Genomic DNA, 24,700 nt, shown 5'->3' on the forward strand with positions numbered 1-24,700 from the left:
AAACAATAAAAGTAGAAAACGACTCCTTTTGCATACGAGTCAATGCAGCTCAGCCATGAAAGTGTCAGACTTCAGTTAGAGCCAGTCCTATTCTGTGCTATGATTGGCCAGCTTGCCTATTCAGGGCATGGCTTAGTGAAGGGTCAATTGAGAGCTGCCTGTAGCCACACCCGGCCAGTAAAAGGGACTCAGCGTTTCATTGGAGCTCTGCTTTTAATTGAAATTTTACAGTAGCCTGACACTTTACACCAGGGTGCTCTTCAGCCTGGTGTCCGTGGGTTGCTCTTTAAAAACAGGTCACAAATGTATATTTTCATTTCTGACTGAATAGTTTCCTCAAACAGCTGGGCACTATAGTTATTAGCAAATATTCCTCACAGGAATAAATACTGCATTTGTTGTGGACTATTTTCAGCTTTGGATTTGGAGCTTTAGTTGGTATGTATAGCACCAGGTCAGTGTATGTGGGATCAACTGAACATAAACCCATGTTTGTTGTAATGAAGGCTCATTGGTGTGTTTTTTAATAATGTTGGACAATAACAGTGGAGGTCAGAGGCAGAAGGGAATAAGCCATATCAAGTTTTGGGTACACAGATAACACTGTGGGATAAATTCATTCTTGGGTTTGGTAGTGGGATTTGTTAACGATAGAAAGTATAGAATATCAGCAGACTGCCAACCAACAAAGATGACCTACATAAGAAGTTTTTGGTGTGTCTACCTTCTTTATTGTCACAGACACCACCTCACTCATTCAATCAAACCATGTTCTCTGCACTCTGCGTGCATGGTTTGGTTAAATATTAACATCAAACTAAAGCAAGATGAAATGACACATCAGAGAATCTTTGACTAAAGCTAATTAACGCTTCATGGGATACAAACTCAGTAGATTAAAAAGCATTTTGTAGTTTAGCGGAAGTTGTTTTTCATACTGTGCAAAAATGAGTAGCAACAAATGGCTTCTTCTGAAGGGAGGAAAATGAGCCGTGATATCTCCAGCTATGGGGACTATGTGCAGATTCCTGTGGGAATACAGTACCTTAATAATACTTAATAAGGAAGAAGGGCCATGTATTTAAAGGATAAAAGCTCACTGAAATTATTCAGTCTAGCAATACAAGGCAATGTGGAAAACAAATCATTTAGGTCTTCATCTGCCCCAGTGGAGAGCAAGGTGACATCAACAAGGTCTGTAATTAAATCACTACCGCAGTTTGACCAGTTTGACTCTGTTTGCTCTCACTGAGGCCACAACCTGTAAACTCATCACTGCTTTCCTATGTGTAGCAAGAAAACATCAGACCAGACTTACTATTCACAGTGCTTAAATGGACTCCAAGCATCTGACCTACAATCACCTTTTCATTGTAAATAAAGAAAAATCTTCTCAGTAAGAATATATAATGTCACTATAGCACTTGCTACGTTGCTAATTCTTAACGCTCCGCTAGAGAGTTACCGAAGACCCGGGGCAGACTTTAACAGAGGATGACATTTTCAGATCATCCTGAATTAAAAAAATGGGGGGGGAAAGAAAAACATGCCCGAGACAATCTTTAACACAGCTTGCTCCCCACACAACAGTATAAATAATGTGTTCCCAAAATACATGTTTAGGATTCATCAGAGGTGATGAAAACAAACCATGAAAGAAAGCAGCTCCCTGCCTTAGAGTACTGCATATTAAGGATTAACCTTTCACACTCCCAAAACTGGGAAAACACAGTCCAGAAAAATACAATTGCCTTGACACAGTGATACCCAACCAGGGATAGCTTATTTGCGTTTCAGGGGGTACTTTTGCAGTTGCTAGAGGTATTGTAGCTCAACAAATTTGAGCAAGAAGGTCCCGTGTTCGAACCCCGGTTGTCATGGCCTTTCTGCGTGGAGTTTGCATGCTCTGTGTGGGTTTCCTCCGGAGCAACTGGAGGAAACCCACCATCAAAAACATGTTACGTAGTGTCCAGTCAGTGCCGTTCGACCAGACACTACAATGTGGAGTTGGTCCCCGGGTACAGTGGCTCCTTTCAGGGATGGGTTAAAAGCAGAGGATGAATCTCGCTACATGTGTGTGTGACAAATAAAGTACCTTTACTGAGTAGCCTAAATCTGAGCATCACATGTTACAATTGGGATGAAATGAGTGACAACTAGTTTAGTATAGTTTTAATCTAATTAAGTAAGCTAATAATAAATAAACAACTCCAAATAGCCAGGCAAACTGTAGATTAGATCAAATTAATGGATAAACAGCTGAAATAATTAGCATAAAGTGACGAATGCAAAGTTGACTAAACAGTCCTAAACACTGACATTCAATTGTATAAAAAATACTCTAGCAATATACACTTTAATGTTATTAGACATCCAGGGGGAATCAGACAAAAAAGGTTGGGAACCACTGCCTTAACATTATCTGATACAAGTGACGGTGGGACTGTCATCTTAAGGATATATAATGGACATTAAAATTACATGATGCTGTACGATTTCATCTCTATTCTCCAAAACACAGCTAAAGGGAGAGCATTGAAAATGCATAACATAAAACATGACCAGAAGGCATGTAGATGGAGAGAGACGGCCACAATAGAACATCCTCGTAATCCCTTTTTTCTTTCACGATTAGTTCACTACTGTGTGGAGCCTTAAGAAACACAGTTTCCCACTGCCAAATCTGGTTACAAAGAGCAACACATAATATGCAAGCTGCTATGGTCATCACAGCATATGCTACACATTATTCACTATTATTAAACCCATCGCTGAATTATTCCTCGTTTGTTACATTTTTCAGATGTTTTGCAGCGGTCTTCGAGATCAAAAGACAAGCAATCCTATCATCACATCAAATTGGATTGCCTGAAGAAAATTTAAGTGTGTTCCTATTAGGCTTTTGGGTTCTGAGGGAAATTATCCCTGTGTAGGTACAGGAAGATTACTGTCCATGAAAATGACTTGGAGCTATTTTAAATAAATGCAGATTGATAATGCTGAAAGGTCCTGCAGAATGACAACATAAAAGTCTGTTTTTATGTGTATGTCTCTGTGAGGCAGGATGTCACTTCATAGTCCCTTTTGGAAGGAAACACTATTTAGCTCTTTTTTTAAAAAAAAAACAAACAAACAAACAACCAACCAACCATTTAAAGCTTCTAGAGACCATGAATTTCATCCTGGACTCAACCAGAACTCTAGCAATTACCAGGCTTTATGATCACAGATGAAAGAATGCAAAACCAGCCTAAGCAAGAGAGAGAGAAGATTGCTTTTGATGTTCCAAACAAAGATGATTAAATTTTTATAAAGGGAATTTCTGTTTTTGTATTTGAGTGATTCTCAGATGAACATAACATTTAGACACAACAGCACTGGCAAAAAAACACAATGAAGGGATATTGACGGGTTAAAATTGCAATTATTTCCCACAGCGCTAATATTTTGCCAACCTTTCAACAGAGCCCTTAAAGGCCCAGTCATTAATTTTTGTACTATACTATAGTAACTTTTATATTATAGGGCTGTATAGTTTGCAAACATGATGCAAACAAACGTTTTATAACACCTGAAAACAAAATTTAGTTGTTGTACGTCACCTGTGCATCAGACTGTGACTGAGAGCAGGTTCAGGATCTTGTGTTTTAGCTAATGGGGATACCAATTTGTTGACATTTGGATTTAAATAGGCTGCTATTGCTGTCACGTCCACGGAAGCAGGATTACTCCTCCCTCCAAATATTTCCATAAATCATCCCACGCTGTGGCCCCTCAGCAAACAGTCTTTAGGCTTAAGAGGCACACCGTGTAATTGTTACCATAATTACTCGAGACATGCAGAGTTCAAATCCGGCTCAACACCTCAGTCTGCCATCACACGTCAGTCTCCACCCACCATACAAACTGATAATGCAGAAAATCCCTAAAAAATGCTCCTTTTTCCTTCAGGAAGCGAGACTTGTGGGGAAACTTGCAGAGACTGATCTGGCAGGGGTTTTTTTTTTTCCCCCTCTCCTCTGGGCTCCACAAAACCAGCGCACACTTAATCAGTGTCGGTAAATACACTTCTTTCATCGGCAATTAGTGAATGGAGAAACAGTGATCTGTGCGTCTTCTTCAGTCTGTGAGCTGCACGTTGTTCTGAATAACAGAGGAAGAATTGTAACGTAAGGATAATATGAAGGTTTTCCCAATTGCTGCCAAAACGTCCAGCTGAGCCTTTTGTTCCGACAGCTCCACCGGCCAGACGCACGCACACACCGGCTGTAGTTATCCTGAAGCTCATCAGGCAAACCCCATCCATCACACGGATGTCGCCTGGTTGAAAAGAAATCCAGCTGCCAAACTGTGACCAGGACTACAGTCTACAGTATCCTAACTGCAGCACAACATCCAATCTCTACCTCAACATGCACAGGAGTGACCCAAAGGCGATTTAAGACACATTGCCACACCATGATTCCTCTGTGCGCCCTGCATGCCAGGTTAACCGGCTACAATTTCCTGCAGAAAACACTTAAAACAGAAGATGCCTTGAACAACATTCTTACCTTTCTCTCCCCGAGGCAGGGATTTGGCTCTGGTAGGACCGACACAGCTCAGTTGGATGTGTTGTCGAAGATGCTTAAATAAGCTACTCCCGTGAATGCAGGCGAGACATGAGATTGAAGAAAGTGAGCGCAGCAGCGCAGATGAAGATTTGAAACGGTTGAGCAGCGCAGCGCTGTGCCGGAGTCTGTGGTCTCTGACGCTGACATCAGCGGACTGCTTTCTTTAAGGTGGCTGCGCTCACTCACATCAGCGCCACAGCTCACGCAGAGGGCTTCATCTGGTGAGTTTAACCATTTCAACAAATACGATCATCATCTCAGAGATCCAGAGTTGGAATAAGACTGAATGCTACCATAAAACTTCTGTGGCGCGTCATGAGAGAGCTGCAGGAGGGAGGCTCTGGAGTCACAGCTGCTGTCAAGGAGAAAATTTGGCTCAAGGTAGAGAGGAAATCTTCTGTGCAATTCTTCATCATCTATGACAGTGGACTGAAAACTTCAATAACGTCTACAACACCTAAGAATAAAGCTGTGGTTCTTCCTATTCTTTAAGACATCCCAAAATAACAACCATTAATATTTAACACGTTGCTAGGTAGAGGGCCATCTGAGATGATTTGTATTTTTAAAAAAGGGAATTATAATGAAGAATATTAACTCTAATCTTACTCTCAATTAGAGACCAGCTGAAACTTCGATAATTGACTTAATTGGTTAAAATAAATAAGCAGAAGTGCTAAATATTTGCTGGGTTCATTGTTTCAGTTGAGTAGATTTTCCAAATAATTTTAAATATCTCTGGGTTTTCAACTCTTGCTTGGACAAAACATTTGAAGATGTAACCCTGGGCCCTCAGAACATGTGGTGTTTTTTGTTTTGCATGACCTTAATGAATCAATTACTTGAAAAAAAATTGTGGCTTGACAAGTTGCTAATGAAAATAATCATTAGTTGCAAACATAAGATAGTGACATCACACTATTGTTCACTTCAATAAGCACAGGAAAATTTGTAAACATTGTGCCTCAACATGCTTATCACTGTACCTGGCACACAATGATTTCACTCAGCGTTTTCAGGAGTAGCCAGGAGCCTAATAACCATCCAGATGGGTCCCTCAATTAAAAGTAAAAGGCTGTTTCCCAGCTGGCAGAGCAACTGACTGCAATGCATAAGAATACTTATCCATATAGCAGATTCTCAAGCAGCTGATGTCTAAGAGACAAAATTCAAGTTTACATTCGGGCACAAGACCAATGCATCTGCTTTGTAAACTGTAATGTACTGCAAGTATCATGTTAAGACAACAGACTGATTTTATTGGCTTCTAAAGTAAAAGTCTTACGCTGATTTATTTTCAACAATGTGCAAGGGTCAGGTTTTGCAGATGGTAAGCTGTACAAGAATATACCAAAAAAGAACAAACAGTAAGCTAAAGAAAAATGCATTTTCAATGTAGTAGCTGGATCAAGGTTGGTGTGTTATGTTATGGAGTGAGTTTACTGCAACAAAAGAAATACTGAAAAAAAGAATAATTAAACTTTTGTTACTCTTGTCAACATTTATGTGGATATAATCTCACCATCCTGACAGATGGATGTGCGTTACAATGCTCCCCTTCCAGGTGTTTTTCCCCCCGCAATAAACACACCATCTTCCCTATTAAACCTACTACTGACACTGATTCTGGTAAATGGCTGCCAGGGCATTATGATCTATTATCATTAAATGGACAATACTATAAGTAAAAATACACAATATACACACATACATGTATGTACATTAAAAAGATTTGCATCTCTTGCAAGTAGTTTCCTTGGAAGAGACGAGGAGATGAAATATGTACAAGTCTTTTAAGAAACTGGTAAGACGCAAGTGGTTGTTTTTCCTCCCCACTGAGTTGAGCATCTACTGTTGCTGCGTGGACAGGCTGTTGTCCTGCCCGTCGCCTGCTGGCAGCTGCCAGTTGATGTTGCTCTGAACAAACAGTTTAAGGCCATCATAACCCTGAGTGAACAAATATTCCAGGTACCAGCTCCATGGCTTTGAATGCTGAAACACACAGACACACAGTCACATCAAACACTTCTGAAGATTTCTGTGATCAAAGCAATCCCTCTTAATCTCAGAAATATGACTGATGCACATCAAAATACATTTGAAGTGTATTGCAAAATGCAGAAATGAAAAGGAGACCCCTCATACCTTTATGGAACTGAGGTCCATCTCCTTTCTCCTTGGCCAACACTGATTAAGAGAGAACATTAATATTCATTGTCAGCCCGCCTTGCTAAATCTCACAAGATCACGGCTAGATGTTGCAGTTAGACCGAACCAAAAAAAGGCATGTGTATTATTAAACATGATGAAAACCATGTCTCATGCAGCACTCATTAATAATAAAATGTCTTCTGTATTAATGTATCTTCTATGAAAGATACATTAATACCACATTTGTCTTCTTGTCTCGCCTGCAAGACTATTAACCAAACTCTACAGACTGGCCGCACAGAGATCCATCACTGGTCTCTTACAGCAAGAAAAAAAAAGCAAGAGCTTTGGCGGAGGTTTTGTTTAAAAGGTATATAGAACAAACATTTTGTGGTGCAAGACACAAATAAAGACATCCTAAACGGTCCACACTCACCTTCTGGTGAAAGTCGACAGCGTAGCTCATGAAGGCAGGGTGGTGGATGAGGTCAAAGCTGGTCCAGTATTGTGGTACATTGCTCTTGAGCAGTAGCTCTTCTCCCAGCTGTATACCCTGAATGCCTGGCTGAAACATTTTGGAGTTCCACAGACAGTTGACCATGACAACAACGTAGCTGTTGAACTCGCGGAACGTCTGACGGCTGATGTGAAAGGCCTGCTGAAAAGCAGAATCCAAATGGAAATGGGACCAAAGGGGAACAAAAACACAAAAGTGGAGAAAGATGGAGTTCATCTGAACCACTCTCCATATCTGCAGAGTTTCACATCTGATGTTTGTTGGGCAGATTCATTTGCATGCTATTAACCAAGTCCATTTTTCTTAATAAAAAGTGCCACTGACATTTCCAGGGGAACATACTGGCTGCCTGATGTGTACTTGTAAATTCATAACTTGCAGTGGCAGATGTATTAAAATCAACAACTTTTTAAGTCCTTTTCTGAGAGGGTAGAAATGGAGCTATAGGTAGATGCTTGTGAATTCCTAAAGGGCTCGACTAATACATGTAAAATCTATAAAAACTAACACAGTAATTCAAAACAAACAGCAAGTCACTTTCGGAAGAGAGCAATGCCTAAAATAATTATTTTTTTCCACATTATATGTCAAGTACAATAGACCATAATGTGTATCCCTGCAATTTAAATCAAAGATTATTTGATTTTCTAAACAATAAAGAGATTATTCTTTTTTTACCTCCGTGAGTCTTTCTTGACTCTTGGCTGATGTCAAGTTCACCTTGTACCTGAACAAAAAAGAGAACAGTGAAAGACCAGTGACCTCAGTGACCATGAATTATTGCAAAATTGCTTGTTCTCTATGGTCTGTCAAAAAATGTAATGCAGTTAAGTTCCAATTTCCTTCTCCAATGGCATTTTTACGCTCTGCGTTGGTAAAAATTATTTCAGAACCCTGGGGTGTAGTCAATTAGCTGACACTGTAAGGATTTGTGTTATTAAAGCCTGGAGTTATAAATGACGCTTGAATTCTACATAAAAAAGGAGAAGAGGGCTTAAGTGTATTGCCTCTTAGCCTTTCATTTTCATAAATCATGCATTAACCGTTAAGTAAAACGAAGCCATTTGATTCCAGTTCTGTTCTGTCATCAAATATGCATACACATACGACATACTACATTAAGGGTATTGCTAGTGTAAGCACCGTGATACGCTCATGGAAGGTTGCGGCATGGAGATAAAGTGTTCTCACCTGTACATGATGTAGGCCAGTCTGTCCACGCTAACAGGGTCTGTGGCAAGCAGGGCGGGGTAAAAAACTCCAGGAGGAGGCATCACCACAAGGGGGAGCCCATACTTCAGGAACGTGTCACATACCTGCGGGGAGGAGAAAATATGTACTAAACACCCACAGAGTGAAGAGCAGATAATCCAACATACAGTATATCTCATTGCTTTCACTATGACTCTGCTTTGTTAGAAGCTGGAACAGATCTGTAAAGCTGTTCTTGGCATCTGATCGATGTTTCAATGCAATTTTGTTGTTCCAAACAACGCTGGGAACTACCATTTTATGCTTAAGACTTATTTCTGTCTTGCATGTTTTGTAAGCTTTATTTTTTTTATATTCTATGTGCTACTATTGCTGCTGACTTGACCAGGAAACCCCCTGAAAGAAGTTTTTCTTAATCTCTGTCATGCTTAAAGATCCCCTCCAGACAAGTTTTAAGAGATAAAAATAACCCACTTTGGTATATGGTAAATGGACTATTCTTATTTTTGTAGTCTTCCGACCACTCTGAGCACTTTACACATGTCACTTTCACCCCCTTCACACATTTATACATGCAAGGTGCCAACTGCTCATCAAAAAAATAATAATAATAATCACCCACACACCCCTTTGGGAGGAGTTTGGGGTTCAGTATCTTGCCCAAGGACACTGGAGGAAGTTTGGGATTGAACAGCTATTCTTCTGATTAACGGGCAACCCGCTCTACTGACCCACTCTACCTCTAAGCAACAGCCGGCCCAATAATTTGAATAATACTTTGTGTTTCTAATGTGTTTTTACTAAGTTGAAATATTTTAAAAACATCTCTACTCTTCTCCCTCTGAAAAATTCAGAATCTGTGAATATCGAAATAATTTCTCATTTCAAATGTGGCTTCAAAGCTAGTTTCGAGGTCAAAAATTCATGCTTTCAAGCCCTGATAAACTCTAATGTGAGCACAGAGAAACTTTCCCCCCTTTCAACAGATGAAAACAACCCTCTAGTGTCAAACTCTGCACATGCATCATTCTCATCAGTGAAGATTAAACTTAAATAAGCAAAACACATTTTAAAATCAAAGTTATGTCATTCTGAAGCAACAGTAAAGTCCAGCCATAGGTTGTATCTTGCTTGCCAAAGCCACAAAGCACATTCAACTATTAACATCAGCTTATTTACCGTCTCATAGAAATCCATGATGAAGCTGAGGAGGAGAGAGTGGCAGCCTTCAAGCTGAAGGCCCACAGAGGCCAGCCGACCAACAAAGTGAACCAGCTCCATCACTGAATCCTTGAACCCTGACAGAGTCATGTTTCTGGGACAGAGGGCAGAGCAGAGAGTCAGCCACACACTTTAACCAGAATACCCAGGAATGATGAAAGTGAAAGCTGTACTCTGTGGGTGACTCAGGTCTCTGATACGATAGAAGAAAGCTCCCATATCAGGCACATGACAGTTCATTAGAATACAAAAGGACAAACACTAAATCAAGAGTGATGTTGTGAAAGTGTACACAAATACACAATCAATGATGTCTACATCTAAACTCTGAGTTGTACTCTGGCTAAATACCAGAGGTGAGTTTAGAAATGGCAGTGCGTAAAAAACTCTCTACTCTCTCTATTTATTGGATCATTTATTGTGGGATTACTCATGTGGGGACTCGATACTGATGAAGCCCAGATATTTAAACATAATCGACACAAAGTCCACCCCTTAATTTGGAAGCTGGAAAATCGTTCTACTGGATATTAGGACCATTTCTGTCTCCAAACAGATTTCAATGAAAGGATTCGATGGACAAATGGGCTCAAAACCAAAAAGGAAAACATGTCAATACACACTTCTGCCACGGTTGTTTTTGTTGCTAGTGGATAATAGACGGCTAAGTGAAAGCTAAAACGTTATTGTATAGAGCAGTGTGGGGTTTCAGTCAAGATTTTATCTGATCAATCATCCAAAATGTTGCAACAAGGTGCATGACTCAAAACAAAATTAGATAATAACCATTATAACTAACCATTAAGCCTCATGTTTGGAACAAAAATGGGTAAATTAACGCAGACAGTTATTTTATTACACTAACCCGCAGTAAATAAAACTAAGAGGCAACACCTCAATACTTTTATTACATCTGTAAGAAGTGATTAGGTTTGAGAGGGCATTTCTTGGCTACCAAGTAAAGCAAAGTAAATTTCCAAAGTGTTTCAGGTTTATTGCTTGTTTATGCTCAGGCATAAACAAATAACAGGAAGAAGATTTGAGACTCACATGGAGGTGTGGCTGTTGAGGCTGATGTCCAGGTCGTCCTCCAGAGCATACACCGAGTGCCAGGTCAGCCACTTCAACAGCATATTGTTTAGACAATCCATCAGTCCACACTGCAGAGACACACATACACACGCACAAACGTAATGTAAACACTTAGCTAATACAGGACCCATAATGAGAGAGAGCTTCAGAAAGACATGACACTTGAGCATATTTTCTTATAGCTGAATTTGTAAATAGCACAGTAGAAAGACAGGAAAGCCTACCTTGAAAAACAGTGAAGATGTGAAGAAGAGCTGCGTGAGGGGCTCAAACAGAAGACGTCCGATTTCTGAAGATGGGGAGACAAAAAGGCTACAGTTGTACCAGCTATATAAACTGCAATCCCTAGGATATGGCACAATTTGGCAGGCGTCGCTGACATCAGAACATCGCTGGAATTTTATTCAGGTAGAGAGCAAGGCTGGGGAGGAAATCAGTTGTGTGTGTATGTATGATAGATGCAAAGAATAAACACTAAATATGGAGCTAGACACAGCCCATGGAAGTGGTGCAGGATGAAAGCACAACTCACGTGAACTTGGGATGACAGGAATGTTGCTCAGCAGGCCGAGGATCTGTGGGCGGAGGAGGGAACCGTCCCAAACTGTGAGGAATTTGTAGAGAAAAGCTTCTGAACTGGAAAAGCCCTCCTGTTGGAGAAATGCGACAAATTAAAAACATTGTGGATTCATCATTTGACTGTTAATTAAACCCAAACCCTGAGCATGTGGGTGCAGGTTAATGAATACATACAGGAAAACAGGAAAATAGTGAATGACAGGTGGGAGGTAGCTATCAGGGCCTGAAATGTGAGGCTCACCTGGAGAAAGTGCTGCGTAGACAGCAACATGTTCAAAAACCGCATAGCTTCTTCTGAATTCTGGGAGGCTCCTCCACCGTTGCAGAACAAAAATTCTTAACAAAAATAGCAAATCGGGTATTTAGTGAGTGAAAAAGACAAGGGAATAAAAAGAAAACAGACTGGCTGTATCTTCACACAGTGAGGCTGCCCCGCAGGCTCTTTTAAACCCTTCTCTGAAAAGATCCCTTTGATGTGCCAACTAGGTAATGTGTTAGGGTTCAGCTACAGGTCAGCTTTACTTTGGATGAATGTTCCTGATTCAAGATGTCACCACAGTTTGGTCATTGCTTCTCCCCTCCCTTACCTTCGTGGAGAGCGTAGCCTAGCCAGAAGTTGAGGCGGAGGAGGGCAGACTCATCCTGTACACAGTCCAGGTACTGCAGTGCCAGACTGGAGCCCAGCAGTGAGCCCATCTGAGCGGGCAGCTGGTGGAGTTAAAAATGAAGAAATGGGAAACACATGCAAGAAAGTGTGACACAGAGGCTAAAATAATCAAGCATCCAAAAATACAAAACAAGTACAGAAAAAAATAAATAAATCATACTGCCAAGGAACCGTACCTAGAATCAAACATTGCAACAACAAAAAAAAAAAAACACACATAAAGCTGCTGTGCATGATCTGTTCTCTCAAGTCAGTTTCAAATCAATCAGCTTACCTGCTACAGAATAAGAAAAAACTGTACTTGTTTTCATTGAGTGGGCCAGCAATCCACTTCTGGGCTAATACTTCAATACCCAGTAATCCCCATAATTCTAGCACTGGGACGTTTCTTCCATCATGCTGGATAATTTATACAGTCCCTTATTGTGTCTGAACAGCTGCCTCCCAATATGGGGACTTTGTCAGTATAATAAATAAATTAGAATGAGGAGAAGACAGACTGTGAATGGACACAGCTCAGTTCTTCAATAATTATGGAGCAACTGTATCATTAAACTGAGAAAGCGCCATTCAGCTTCTGACAACAGGACTGCAGGCAATGACAGAAATAATCAATAATCCTTTGTCAGTGTCTTTGCTGAGTGTGACTATACTCGCCTGTCTTTCCTCATACAGCGCAAACTAGAGCTTTCTTGGCAATAAACACAGCTGGTGATATCGCCGTCCAAAATCCTTATGGCTCACGTTGGCTTTGCAGGCAGTGAAAAGGGTGAATTTATGTAGCATGACGCATAAAAGTCTGCGAGCCATTTAAAATGACTTATATTAGTTTATCAGGACACTGAATCTGCAGGGCAAATAGACATTTATGGAGAGGCCCTCTTTAAATGACCAACTGCTGTGAAACTTTGTCTAAGTCATTACTCAGATACACCTCATCTCAGGTCCTCTGCTTCCATTACTCATAAAGAATAGATAAACCACTGATGATATCTGTAAAAAGAACAATGGCCAATATAAAAAACAAATGATAAGCACTGTGCTCATGAAGCTTGGTTTATGCTCTAATCTAATAAACAAATTACAGCCCAGGCCACCTCTGCTGTGGTTCCTCTAGGACAGAGTTGTTAGGCCTAGTGCAGGAATAAAATTATGAAAGTGACACAGCGCCTCCCTGTGGCTGTGAGGATATATCACAATTTAAACGGACTGTGGTTGCACATCTCAATGGCATGGGAAAAACTGGCACATTTTATTCTGCTACTTAAATGATTAATGATCTTCACTTTAATGCTTAAATGATAGTCCACCTGCTCCCAGTCCAGGTGTGTTGGGGCTCTGGGACATCTAAACTGTGGAAGCTGAGGTAGGTGGGAGCAGAAAGAGGGAAAGACAGAGAAGAAGAGAGACAGTAAAGGGACAGGGGTGGCCCCTGCGTCAGCACACCACAGATGCAGAACTCAGAGATTTGTCCTAGGAGAAATTACCTCTATACGGTGCATATTTTCCAGCAGCTGAGTAAAGGAGTGGATCTGCACCAGGGGAACCACCTTTCTGCTGGAGGACTGCTCAGTCTGAGCCTGTTTATTGACTACAGAGCTCAATGCCGGTAATTCCAGGTGGCAGTGTTTCTAAGAGAGCAAGCACAGTAACACAAGAACATAATTAAAGGCAAGCCTAGGCGAGCAATCTTTTTTTATTTCCTGAAATTAATAAATGCTAAAATCACGATGAACAGATAAATTACAAATATATACTTCATAGATCTGGTCATTATCTTCTGACCATGTCAATCCCTGCAATCATACTTCAACATTTGGCACAATAAGAGAGCGGAGAGTGATAAAGTTTTAACCATGGAGAAAACCTACAGAGCCTTCAGGTGAATGCTGGATTGGTGGAGGTAGAGCTGATGAAATGCTGAAATGATTGGCAAGCAGCAGCAGTAACTGCAGCGTAGCAGGAGTGATTGCAAACACAGTAAACAGTGCTTCTGACAACTTAAATGAACTTCCATACCCTTTTCCTAGAGGTGGCCTTATCTTTAATTGTGAATGCCAGACCGATGCTGGAGGCAACCTGGGAACTGTTCCTCTTCTGGACAGCAATCAACGCTGATTTCCAGGGGGAGTTGTGGTTCCTAAACCCACTCTGTGAGAAAACAGAAAAACATACAATTCCTTTTTAGCTCTACAGATGGTAATCATATTGTATTATAAACAGCAGAATTAACATTAACTGCACAGTCCATGTACAAACCCTCATTCGTGATGGAATGGAGAGCGTCACCAGTTCAGGGCAAAACACTTTGTAAAGTGATAGTAGGTGCAAGAGGAACGCCTGTCTTCCCTGTGGAAACAAGAGCGAATATCAACGTGACACATTCTGAAATCTGTAAATCTCGTTTTTTGATTTATGTTGCCTAATAATGCAGAATACAACTATAACCAATATGGAAAGAGGTAACTGTTTATGTGAATAAAGCACAGTGTAGAAAAAACCCTTCCTGCAATTAATCCCTGAATATATTGTCACACAGAGTAAGGAAATACTATTATAATAAAGCTTTGATAAATGGCTCTACAGGGCATCAAATCAGCAGGATGTTTACCAGTTTAGACTGTAGCTCCAGTAACTTCCTGACTCTGAAGACTCGCACTACAAAGAGAGGGGGGGGGGGGAAATGAAGCAGTCAATAATGCTTATAGAAGTGATGTGGATACTAAAAAAGAGGAGAGTAAACTAGAAAAAAAGTCATGTTTCAGATGACATTGCAGGTGTGAAAATGTCTGACTTACCACTTTCCTTTCTGGTCAAAAGGTACAACAGATGGCAGATGAAAGGACACTGAATGAAATGTAAAAACAAAGTAATGACTTCACATGTCTGCAATTTTGTCATTTCATTGAATAAAATCTGGAATATACCTCTTAACTTTCAGTTTCAGATATGAGGGGATTTCTGGTTTTAACAGCAGAGCTATACAGATAAAACCTGCTTCTTGAAGCAAAGCCCCCGTGATGACGCATTTTGGACCGTAAAAGGTTAACTTCAGCCAAACAGGACAACACATGCCTCTTTTGTTATGTATGAATTCTAGGCCTAAACCAGATAAACGTGTTATCTGTGTCTTGAATAAGGCACAACATCCAAAAACTAGCTCTGGCATACAAACACATGTCATTTGAATGACAAATAATCTTAGTAAACCCTGCATGTGTTACTCAAAGACCTGTGTAAATGAATAGTTTACACATTTGATTTCATGCCATTAGATCTGGCTTAACATGCTCTGGAAAACAATGTGAAGATGCATCAGTACAAATACCAGATTTTCTTCTGTGACGAAGCTGAAGATGAAGCCATAGACAGCTCGAAGTTGGTCCTTTGCATCAATCATGTCAAATATGGTCAACACCCACTTTATGAAAAGCACCTGAAAATTGTGCACAAAAGTAAACACAAAAACTGATTAATTATAGTACACATACATAATCAAAAGCAGGTAGACTAACAGTCACTAATTTTTAAAATGTTTTTAATGGCCAAATTATTAGATTAATGAAAAGACAACAGAGAGCAAAAGTAGTCCTAAATCATTTCCCTTTGTTTAAAAATGGTTGATGATGTAAACCTAATTAGCATTTATCCATTCATCCATCGTCAACCGCTTATCCTGTGAACAGGGTCACGGGGGCGGAATTAGTAATTAGAATAATGTAATAATACTCTCTCTTCCAACCAACAGACACAAATTACAAATGAGTTAGAAATAACCAATTCACAATGCTGGGTTTACTAGAACAGGACGAGAAGATAATTGTACACTATTTTGATGAAATGTTCAATGTGGAAATATATGACGGGGGGGGGGGGGCTCGATGTCAAATCATTATTTCTTTCAAGTTTAGAAAGATTTTTGCTCCTGGGTGAAAGTTGAAGAAACCAGATTTTTAATTGAGGTTTTAAACTATTTTGATGGTCAGAACAAACACTTGATGTCAAACAGTGGATCAGGAAGAAGAGGTAGAACATTCAAAACAATTATGATTAAGTAAGTTTAAATTATTAAGTTATTATTAAGTCTTTTTTTCATATATATATATATATATATATATATAAAATTTTATTTTTTTCCCCATATCTTAATAGAAAAATTAAGTGCTGATTTATTCGTGACTCAAATGAATTAAATCAAACACTTACTAAACATTTATATTGTTACTGAGGAAAATTTTATCACAATAATTATAATTATTGTTTTATTGCCCAGCCCTACTGGTACTCCCCATTTACATGGGAGAGTATGTATGGGCTAGTACTAGGGCTAAATTATAACTTCAGATAATAGTATACTCTAAAGCTTACCACCAGTGTAAAATTAATTCTAGTTGGACAGCAATTTAATTTCTGTGGGTTTTCATTTATTAAATCGTTTAAAAATTATCTACATGGTGCTTAGTCTGTAATTAGTTAATGTTAAGTACTAACTCCTCAATAATCATTCATGCAACAAGTTCAAAATAGGGTTGGGCCATAGACGTTGCCATCGTCCATCGGCGATAGCGGACATACATCACATTGAGCCGGTGTTCTGTTGATTTATGCTACCTATTAGCGGTTCTGCACATGCCCATGACCCACAAGCGTGGATCTGTGAAACCTTGCTGTTGGGCATGCCATCGAGATAGTGGCTGATCATCAGCAATATCAAAAAACACAACTCATTATTAGTATATCAAAATAGGCTACCCCTGACATGATGTTCTAATAATAAAAAAACAGAAGATGTCATAATACTGTGAGAGTTATAACTTTATGGCAGTGGAAAAGGGAACACATAAGGTAGCATTTTCCGATAGGGCAGAACGATTGGATAGACTCTGAACACTGAGAACTCGTCTTTTTTAGGCGTCGCACGAACCGTGCGAGGTCCCTATTGAATCTGTAAAGATTTTTTTTTCTCTCTCTCTCTCTCTCTCTCTCCACACACACACATTATATATATATATATATATATATATATATATATATATATACACACACACACACACACACACACACACACACACACACACCTATTACGTCGCTTTATATTAGACTAACTACAGTTAGCATGTAAACAAATAAGCGTCTACATTTTGACCTTTTGAGTGACACCTTATTTGACCCAATAGCAATTTCCATGCCAGTCCCCTTACTTTCGTGTATACACCATAGACTGTACATAAGAAGTGGACTTAGACATCACCCGTTGGTTTGTGGACTGCTTTGTTGAAGCCTCAAGTTTGACCGATAGGCCGCCGCCATGTTGAGTTTTTGCAACCAGGAAGTGCCCAGAAGTGACCATATTTGGACGAGACGGTGGAGCTAATAGCCATGTGCGGAGCTAGCTAGCTTGATTAGCTAGGTGCATCTATAATTCATGTTAACTTTCATTTTAACAGGGCTGATAACTCTGTCTAGCGAAAAAACAGTCTTAAAACTAAATGTACTCACCAGAGAAAGTGATCAGCCAACTCCTAATATGCTTTTTCAATGGCGCTGGTTAAATTTACATAGTGCCGATGGTACGAGTCACCTCTAGCCTGATTGACAGGTCGCCATGGTAACGACTTGTCAATAATAGATCATCCCGCCCTGAAACATACTCTGCTTTATGGTCTATTTTAAAATAAATGGTACCATAATTTACTAAATGAACATAATTTTGTATTGAAGAAGACATGAAACTAGTGATTGAGACCATAAACTCATCAGAAAGTGTTTACTGGGGTAATTATTCAGGTAAGAAGTAGGGTCATTTTGCCATTATTTCTAATGGAGCCAGGCTTCTTTTTGCAAACAGAAGAGTCACCCCCTGCTAGCCGTTCAATAGAATGCAGCTTTAAGGGACTTCCACGTTCGAATCAGATCTCTGACCGGAAGCTTCCCTCTTGGTATACACCGACAGAGACACCGAGCCACCAATTGAGGAAGACCGGCGCTTCACACACACACAAATAACATGCGACAAGAATATTTTCCACAGACATTTATATATAGTCAAATACAAAAACGCCTTGTGCCGGAGAACTTTAAGCCCTGCATTCAACAGAAAACAATCAAATCAAGATTTGCTGCCCAACAACATTAAGTAAACAACGAATTACGCACTGAGATCAAAGTTTAAAATAAATAATATTATTTGCACTTACTTGTGTGCTTAAAGGTATTTTGCCAACACCCAGCCATACCACCGCTCGAACAACGGCCTCCTGTGGCACCACAGTGGCAGGAATCAGACACTTCAGCACGCGAGCACACAGAGTAGTCCCTACACAGAGAAATCAAAATCAGTTAAAAGGAAGCAAATGTTAAAACTGACTGTAAAAAAAATTCTAACTGTCCATGACATTAACACACTCTTTACTTTGCACAGGTGTTCCTACACATTTGGGAAGAATTCATTTTTGTGCAACTGCATGAATAATATGTTCTCACTAAAATACAAACAACTACAAGATATTGGTATTACATTTCATACACAGTGGCTCAGTGGTTAACACCTCATAGGCTTGGGTGGTATTACGGTATACCATGGTTAGGGATGGGGAATGAAACATTCATAATTATCCCGTCATGTGAAGCGTCGTCCGTTTCTGATGACGGTGACAGCTGGATCAGCTGTCAATCGGCTCTAACAGCTGTAGAAACTTGTTATGGAGTTTGTGTCTACAGACATGTGCACTGTGTTGGTACCAATAAAGTCTCACAGAGCAGCATGATTCTCTCTGTAGCTGTTACCTGTTTAACAAACACCTGCACATTAATATTTATAGGTCGCTGTATGTCTTGCTCAGAGGCACAGGATCATTTCTACTGGCAAAATGCTTAGCCTGTTGATGGGATAAATAAAAGGAAGAAAAATCTTTCTAATAAATGAAGAAAGTTGTGTGGGGCTTTTGTTGTTCAGACCTACAATGAACACAGATTTTAACAAGACACTGAATCATCACAAAAACAAATCAAAGACTTTGCAGTGATACACTTGATTTTAATGTCATCTGTCATGATGATGCAGTGTCCAATCAATATAACGGCTACCCAAGAAGGGGCCGTGTCGGTAAGTAAATGACTTCCACGAAGGATGCACTGGTGTATCCTTGTTCATAGCTTCTCAGAGATCACTCCTCGGAGGGCAAATAAGAGCTTTGGGAAAGTCTGCGAGATGGCTGAGTGGTCAAGTCATGTCCGGTTCAAGCGAGGAAACGACAAATAAGAGATAATAATAAGACTTGAGAATAATAAGAGACTTGAGAAGCACCCATAGCGCCTCTCTTCAGGTAGGACTCTCATACTGCAAAACTTGTCTTTGTAAAGAGAGAAAATGACAGGATAAAGTCGCTACCTGTCAGCTCGCACAGGTCCATTTCAGTTACCATAAAGGCTTGAATACTTCTGCACTCCAAATTTGCGGCTAGCTTAATCGCCTTCTCAGAAATGAGTGACAGAAACACTTAAAGCCATTTGTTGCCTTTTCTAAGAAGTAGGGCTGCAGGATTTGGAGAAAAAGTCATATTGCGATTATTGTGGACAATATTGCGATGTGCGATTCGATTATAATGGAACAAATGGTACTACGAGTCTACTTGCTTAATTATCAAGGAATGTGTGAAATACTGACATTTTGAAATGTGTATTTCTCAGCATGAACAAAGTTAAACAATATTTATAACAATAACAAGTAAAACAGATGTAAAACAGAACAAGGGGAGCGTGTTGCTCTATGGGAGAGGCAGCTAGAAGCAGCAAATATTGGCACACTGGCACTGGTTCAGTGTACATCTGTCTAATGCCGAGTCTCTATCCACAACCTAGAGGAGGAACTGTACATGAGTGTATTAAATAACGAGTATAATGTTTAGTTAATAGTTTTCTGTTAGGATAACAATAAATACTACATTAATTAGAATTTCATATAATAGTATACTTTTTTACCACTTGTTGAGTATTAAAAGCAGTTATAGCCGTTTCATCTTTGTAGTTTGTTTTTATTCATTAAATCCTTGTGCAAGCAAAAGGCTCTACATTGGTCTCTAATTTGTTAATGCTAAGTACTAACTTGTCAATTATCATATTGTTCAACATTTAATGATTTGCCATAGCACGTCAAAAAAAATGTTTTAATGTCCCGCCCCATCCTGGCTGCAATTGGTCAGTTGACAAGCTCACTGACAAGCCTGTCGGCCCTGTGGAAAGTTGAACATGTTGAAACAACAAAAGGCACCGACACAGCTAACGTTAAATAGCCAGTGAGCCAAACCCTCATTATCTTCTCCCAGTTTTCATCTGTTTTATTAAATCGCACACTTTTTGCGGTTATGTAATCGCACATGACGACATCGGGATTGCGATTAGATTAATTGTGCAGCCCTACTAAGAAGTCAGCCACAGATGGAGTGGATGTGCTAGGGGACAATTCAAAAGTGTGTCTGCAAACAGTGATTTTTGCATCTTTCTCTGACACTTTAAAATGCTTCTACATTGCCGACATGTCAATGTAATTGTTCAGTAAAATTCAGCCTTTTGACTTATTAGGCCGAACACCGAAAGTGCTATTTTTTCTATTTTCAGCCGATTAATTTTAGTGGCCGAACATTCGGTGCATCCCTTGCTTATTCCCCATCTATTCATTATTCTATGGTATTTAAACTCCGCAAGACTTGTCTAAGTAACTACATATTAGAGGCACGAGTTGTAGGCTAGACAATATCATACATGCTACAGTGAGTTATTTCGCAAGAACACAAATACCGTCATATACCGTACATACCCCAGTGAAATGTCAGGAAGTATGAAAAAAAATAATAATAATAAATACAGCCCAAGCCTACTACCTCACAGTGGCCCAATCCCAAAGTCCCCCCTAAGCCCTGAACCCTCACAGACTTTACTTATGTCACTTGGAAAGTGATTGAGTGCAAGAGCCTGCAAGGGCTCAAAATTATGTAAACAGGAATGGGACAGCACTTTGCCACATTATCACGTTACCTTGACAACGCTGAAACACATTGCACATTTTTTATTTTATGTTTTTGCCTGATTTTTAAGTCGTGCAGGCTCTTGCCCTACAGAGTGGAGAAGAGGTAAATGTCAATCTAAGCTACATTACAATAATCAATTCACTATTATTGGTCAAAACAGCATCATTAAGCAAAATCTAAAATAAATAGTTGAATAAACTAAGTGTGTAATAAGATGATTGCATTGCTCTGGCTTCATGTGTTCTATGTACCATCTTAAATCTATGTTAAGAAAAATTCTAACTAATTCTAATTTTAGCATCAGCGTTGGTTTCCATGCTTGTTTGTATACCGTTCTTCTTCTTCTCCTCTTATAAGGCAGATTTGCCGTGATATTTCTCTCGCTTCTGGGTGTCCCCTGCTAACCCCGGTAAACCCCCGTGTTTCATGTCATGTCAACTGCGGGCTATTCCCTCAGGTGAAGTCTGCAGAAACGCAGACTTACGAAAAGGGTTAAAAAAAAAAAAAAGCTCCAAATGTCCGCGAGAGAGCCCTCACGCACTTGACAGTGACAGATTTGACAGTGGGACAGCCCATGCGGCATTCAGACCAAACGCAAATTTTCTCCTCTCGACACTTTCCTCGTGCGAGTACATTCGCTACTTTCACACACAACACGAGAAGGCAATTTTAACGCAATAACGTGAATAAACATAACTTGCCATTACTACAGCTGTATAACCCAAAGTAAACATTTTGCTGTGATTAAATAGCAATAAACGGACTAAACTGATGCCGAAATAACAACAACATTATGCAGATTTGTTAAACATATGAATTCATGCTTTGTCAGGTCTGTCAGCAAGACAGCAGGACAACAACTTCTAAAATGTTTGTTTTCTGAATGGAGTCTGGATCAATCAGGGCTATTCTATGCTAACTTGGTCACAGTAAAGTACAATGATAGCTGGAATAAAGTTACAGACATGTTTTCTGAACTCACCAGGTAGTTCTACCTCCTCGCTTTCTTTTCTCCAAGTAATGTCCAGTTTTCATATAAATATGAAGTCGTAGTCCGACAGAGCTAACGACGCTAACAACAATACTGGAACCGGATGTGCACGGAATCTAGCTGCTGAGAAGCTCCAGTGAAGATAAATCAACGTTGTAATCCCAAAAACTTAAGTAAAAGGCTAATTTAATAAAATCAATTTACTCCGAGCCCCTCCCGCGAGTAAACGGCGTAGTTGTTAGAGCATAATCCAGTCCGACTACGGGAGTTTATTTGTCCAATGGTTGCAGCACTGCTCCCCTCCCCCAAGTTTAGCAGCTCTCAGCCGGCCAGCAGATTTTCAATCTCCCGCTCTGCCCGGCCCTCTCCACACAACGCTCTGAAGCCGTCAGTGACGTACGAACAATCTCAACACTAATAGGCGTCATGCAACTTTCTCGCTTGAGTTGAAAATATTCAACTCACGCGAATTCCTTCGCGTCGCTTCGCCGCGCCCGACAGTAAATCTCAGCTCTATGCGAATGGTGAATTTTTGGCTTTAAATCGACTAAGGTGTGAAAAAGAGTGTGAGTTGTTAGTTCTGTGATAAACTGGAAACCTGTCCAAGGTGTATGCTTGCTTGGTGTGTAATGGGACAGACTCCAGCCCCCTATGGCCCTGTACAGGTTAATCTTCAAAGAGGACAGATGGATGGTATTATAGGTTATACAGGCCCATTCCACTGGCTAAAAATTTCAGAATTAATACCCAGTCCAAAGCTGCTGCTAAATGAATGTCTTACCCATACGGAGGCTCATGGCAAACTCCAGCATAATAGAGATGGCCTCTGGGGAAAGTCCTTTACTGTAGGCCACCTTCTCCACCAGCACCAGGTTATTCTCCACCTCATCGTTTCCATACACAGGAGTACCCGCTTCAACTACAGGAGGGAGAGGAATGTCACATCAGAGTATGTATGCACTTTCTAAAATGTTCAGGCACTCACACAGTTTCACACATACAAGTCATGTCAACAAGTTCAGGTGTTTTCCTTTTTCTCGTGTTGATGTTGGGTGACATGACAGCAGATGGAACAAAATCCAGCATTTTCTTATTTCACATTTACTCACCACCACATGAAAACTGCTAGCTTTTACAGATTACCTTTGTGTGTAAATGAATCAATCATAAAATATTCAGAGTTTGGTGTCTCCTTGTTGAGCATCAGAGAAACAGACTGAAGTGTTAATGTAATCTAGAGATAAATGCTGAACTGGAAAATAATCCCAGGGAAGTAGTTTTGGTCATTTAGTTGCTTATTCATAACAAAGAAAAACACAACATAATTATTTAACCCTTTATTCCAACAAAATGTATGACCCTAGAGTTTCAACTAAGACAAAAAAAGACGGTTTGGCCAAATGTTCTCAGGTGAGGTGTTTAGAGCAGTGGTTCTCAAAGTGGGGTCCAGGGGAATCATTTATTATCATCATATAATCATTTATTTTCACTATAATTCCATCCATAAGTAACACAGTGACAGAACATATGACAACTTTGGTCATGAGTTTCATTGACTTTCGGTAATAAAACATCTTAAAGCCAAAATCAGGGGACAGAAACATAGCAAATCGGGGTCTGTGGTCTCTTTTGTGTCAGTTTAGGGGACCTTGAAGTGAAAAAGTTTGAGAACCACTGGTTTAGAGTTGTACAGACATATATCTACACTGCCGGGCACCGATGTCTGTTATGGCATCTCCAGTAATTACACAGCTATCAGAATATGTATTAGTATGTTACCACAGAAAAAAAAATGCAGATGTAGTTGAATTTTCAATTCCGATCACAAAATACAAGAGAGCATCTCCTAAAACAGTATTACAGTACGTATGACAGCACCCATAATATTAACTAATAAGCTTTTTCAGATTCGCATTTGTTTGCCCATCATTCAAACCTCATTCGTCGGGCAAAATCTAACAAAAGGCATCAATCTTCATAGATTCGGTCACGTAACTGAGATGGGGTCACAAAACTACGAGTCGATCCTCCAATATCAAGCTTTTATTGAGGTGTCGTTTGTGTTTGTTACATACTGACATTACTGACTTAACGTTAAAGCTAATGCTAGCCCTTTTTATCTCATACACTGTGTCAACAGCTAGAAAGCCTATATTAGCAACATTAGCTATCAGTTACACTCCAAATCCAACAACAAAGTGGAGTAAACTTAGGTTAACGTCGTGTCTTCCTGGCCTTGTCTGTTTTTAATTAACGTAACTTACGTTAACGTATAAATCCTAGGCAGCTAATTAACTTTACTGCCGTTGGTAACAGCAACACGCCACCATCTGCTCCTGTTTTCCTACCGTCACAGAAGTACTTCAGGGCCAGAACAAACGGGTCCTCCGCCTCGATCTTCCTTCTCTCCTTTTCTGCGACTCTCAGACTTCTGTTACTGCTCCGGCTGGACACAGATTGGTCGTTTAGAGACGACGGGTCTACATCCGACGACTCCGACAGGTTTAGTTTTGCTGCCATTTCTACATTGCTAAAACTTGAACACTGTACCCTACTCCTACTTCAGCTATTCAAACAAAACTCAAATCTTCCGCGCGACCGTTTGCTCTGCGCTTGCGCAATACAGTCCAT

General features: G+C 40.0%; 2 protein-coding genes across 4 annotated transcripts in view; both read right to left on the minus strand.

The window, feature by feature from the left end:
• The window catches only part of drp2 (dystrophin related protein 2), a 166,133-nt gene extending 161,098 nt beyond the window's left edge, over window positions 1-5,035 (minus strand). The window contains exon 1 of one of the 2 annotated variants that reach the window (XM_046031090.1): window positions 4,554-5,035. Coding sequence is in view for 1 of the 2 variants with exons in the window: in XM_046031088.1 (XP_045887044.1) it covers window positions 3,603-3,610 (8 nt within the window). In the remaining variant the exon portion in view is untranslated. Of the gene's footprint in view, window positions 1-3,602; window positions 3,705-4,553 lie in introns of those variants that run through there. The other variant, XM_046031088.1, reaches the window with a different exon arrangement.
• An 816-nt stretch (window positions 5,036-5,851) lies between these two features.
• cenpi (centromere protein I) lies at window positions 5,852-24,696 on the minus strand. 2 transcript variants are annotated; one of them, XM_046031094.1, is made up of 20 exons: window positions 24,418-24,696; window positions 22,851-22,988; window positions 18,250-18,368; window positions 15,381-15,488; window positions 14,851-14,899; window positions 14,664-14,710; window positions 14,312-14,401; window positions 14,072-14,203; window positions 13,540-13,683; window positions 11,973-12,093; window positions 11,627-11,721; window positions 11,339-11,456; window positions 11,031-11,095; window positions 10,765-10,874; window positions 9,673-9,808; window positions 8,473-8,597; window positions 7,960-8,008; window positions 7,201-7,419; window positions 6,759-6,800; window positions 5,852-6,605 (listed from the first exon to the last, which is right to left on the minus strand). In XM_046031094.1, exons 1-20 carry the CDS (start codon window positions 24,587-24,589, stop codon window positions 6,462-6,464), a joined length of 2,223 nt encoding a protein of 740 aa, XP_045887050.1. In that variant the 5' UTR covers window positions 24,590-24,696; the 3' UTR covers window positions 5,852-6,461. The 2 variants fall into 2 exon arrangements, with proteins under 2 accessions (XP_045887050.1, XP_045887049.1); XM_046031093.1 differs by having other exon boundaries at window positions 7,201-7,422; window positions 24,418-24,694.
• Window positions 24,697-24,700: the final 4 nt, after the last annotated feature.

The sequence above is a fragment of the Micropterus dolomieu genome, linkage group LG19 (genome assembly GCF_021292245.1).
Source record: "Micropterus dolomieu isolate WLL.071019.BEF.003 ecotype Adirondacks linkage group LG19, ASM2129224v1, whole genome shotgun sequence".
Taxonomy (NCBI): Eukaryota; Metazoa; Chordata; class Actinopteri; order Centrarchiformes; family Centrarchidae; genus Micropterus; species Micropterus dolomieu.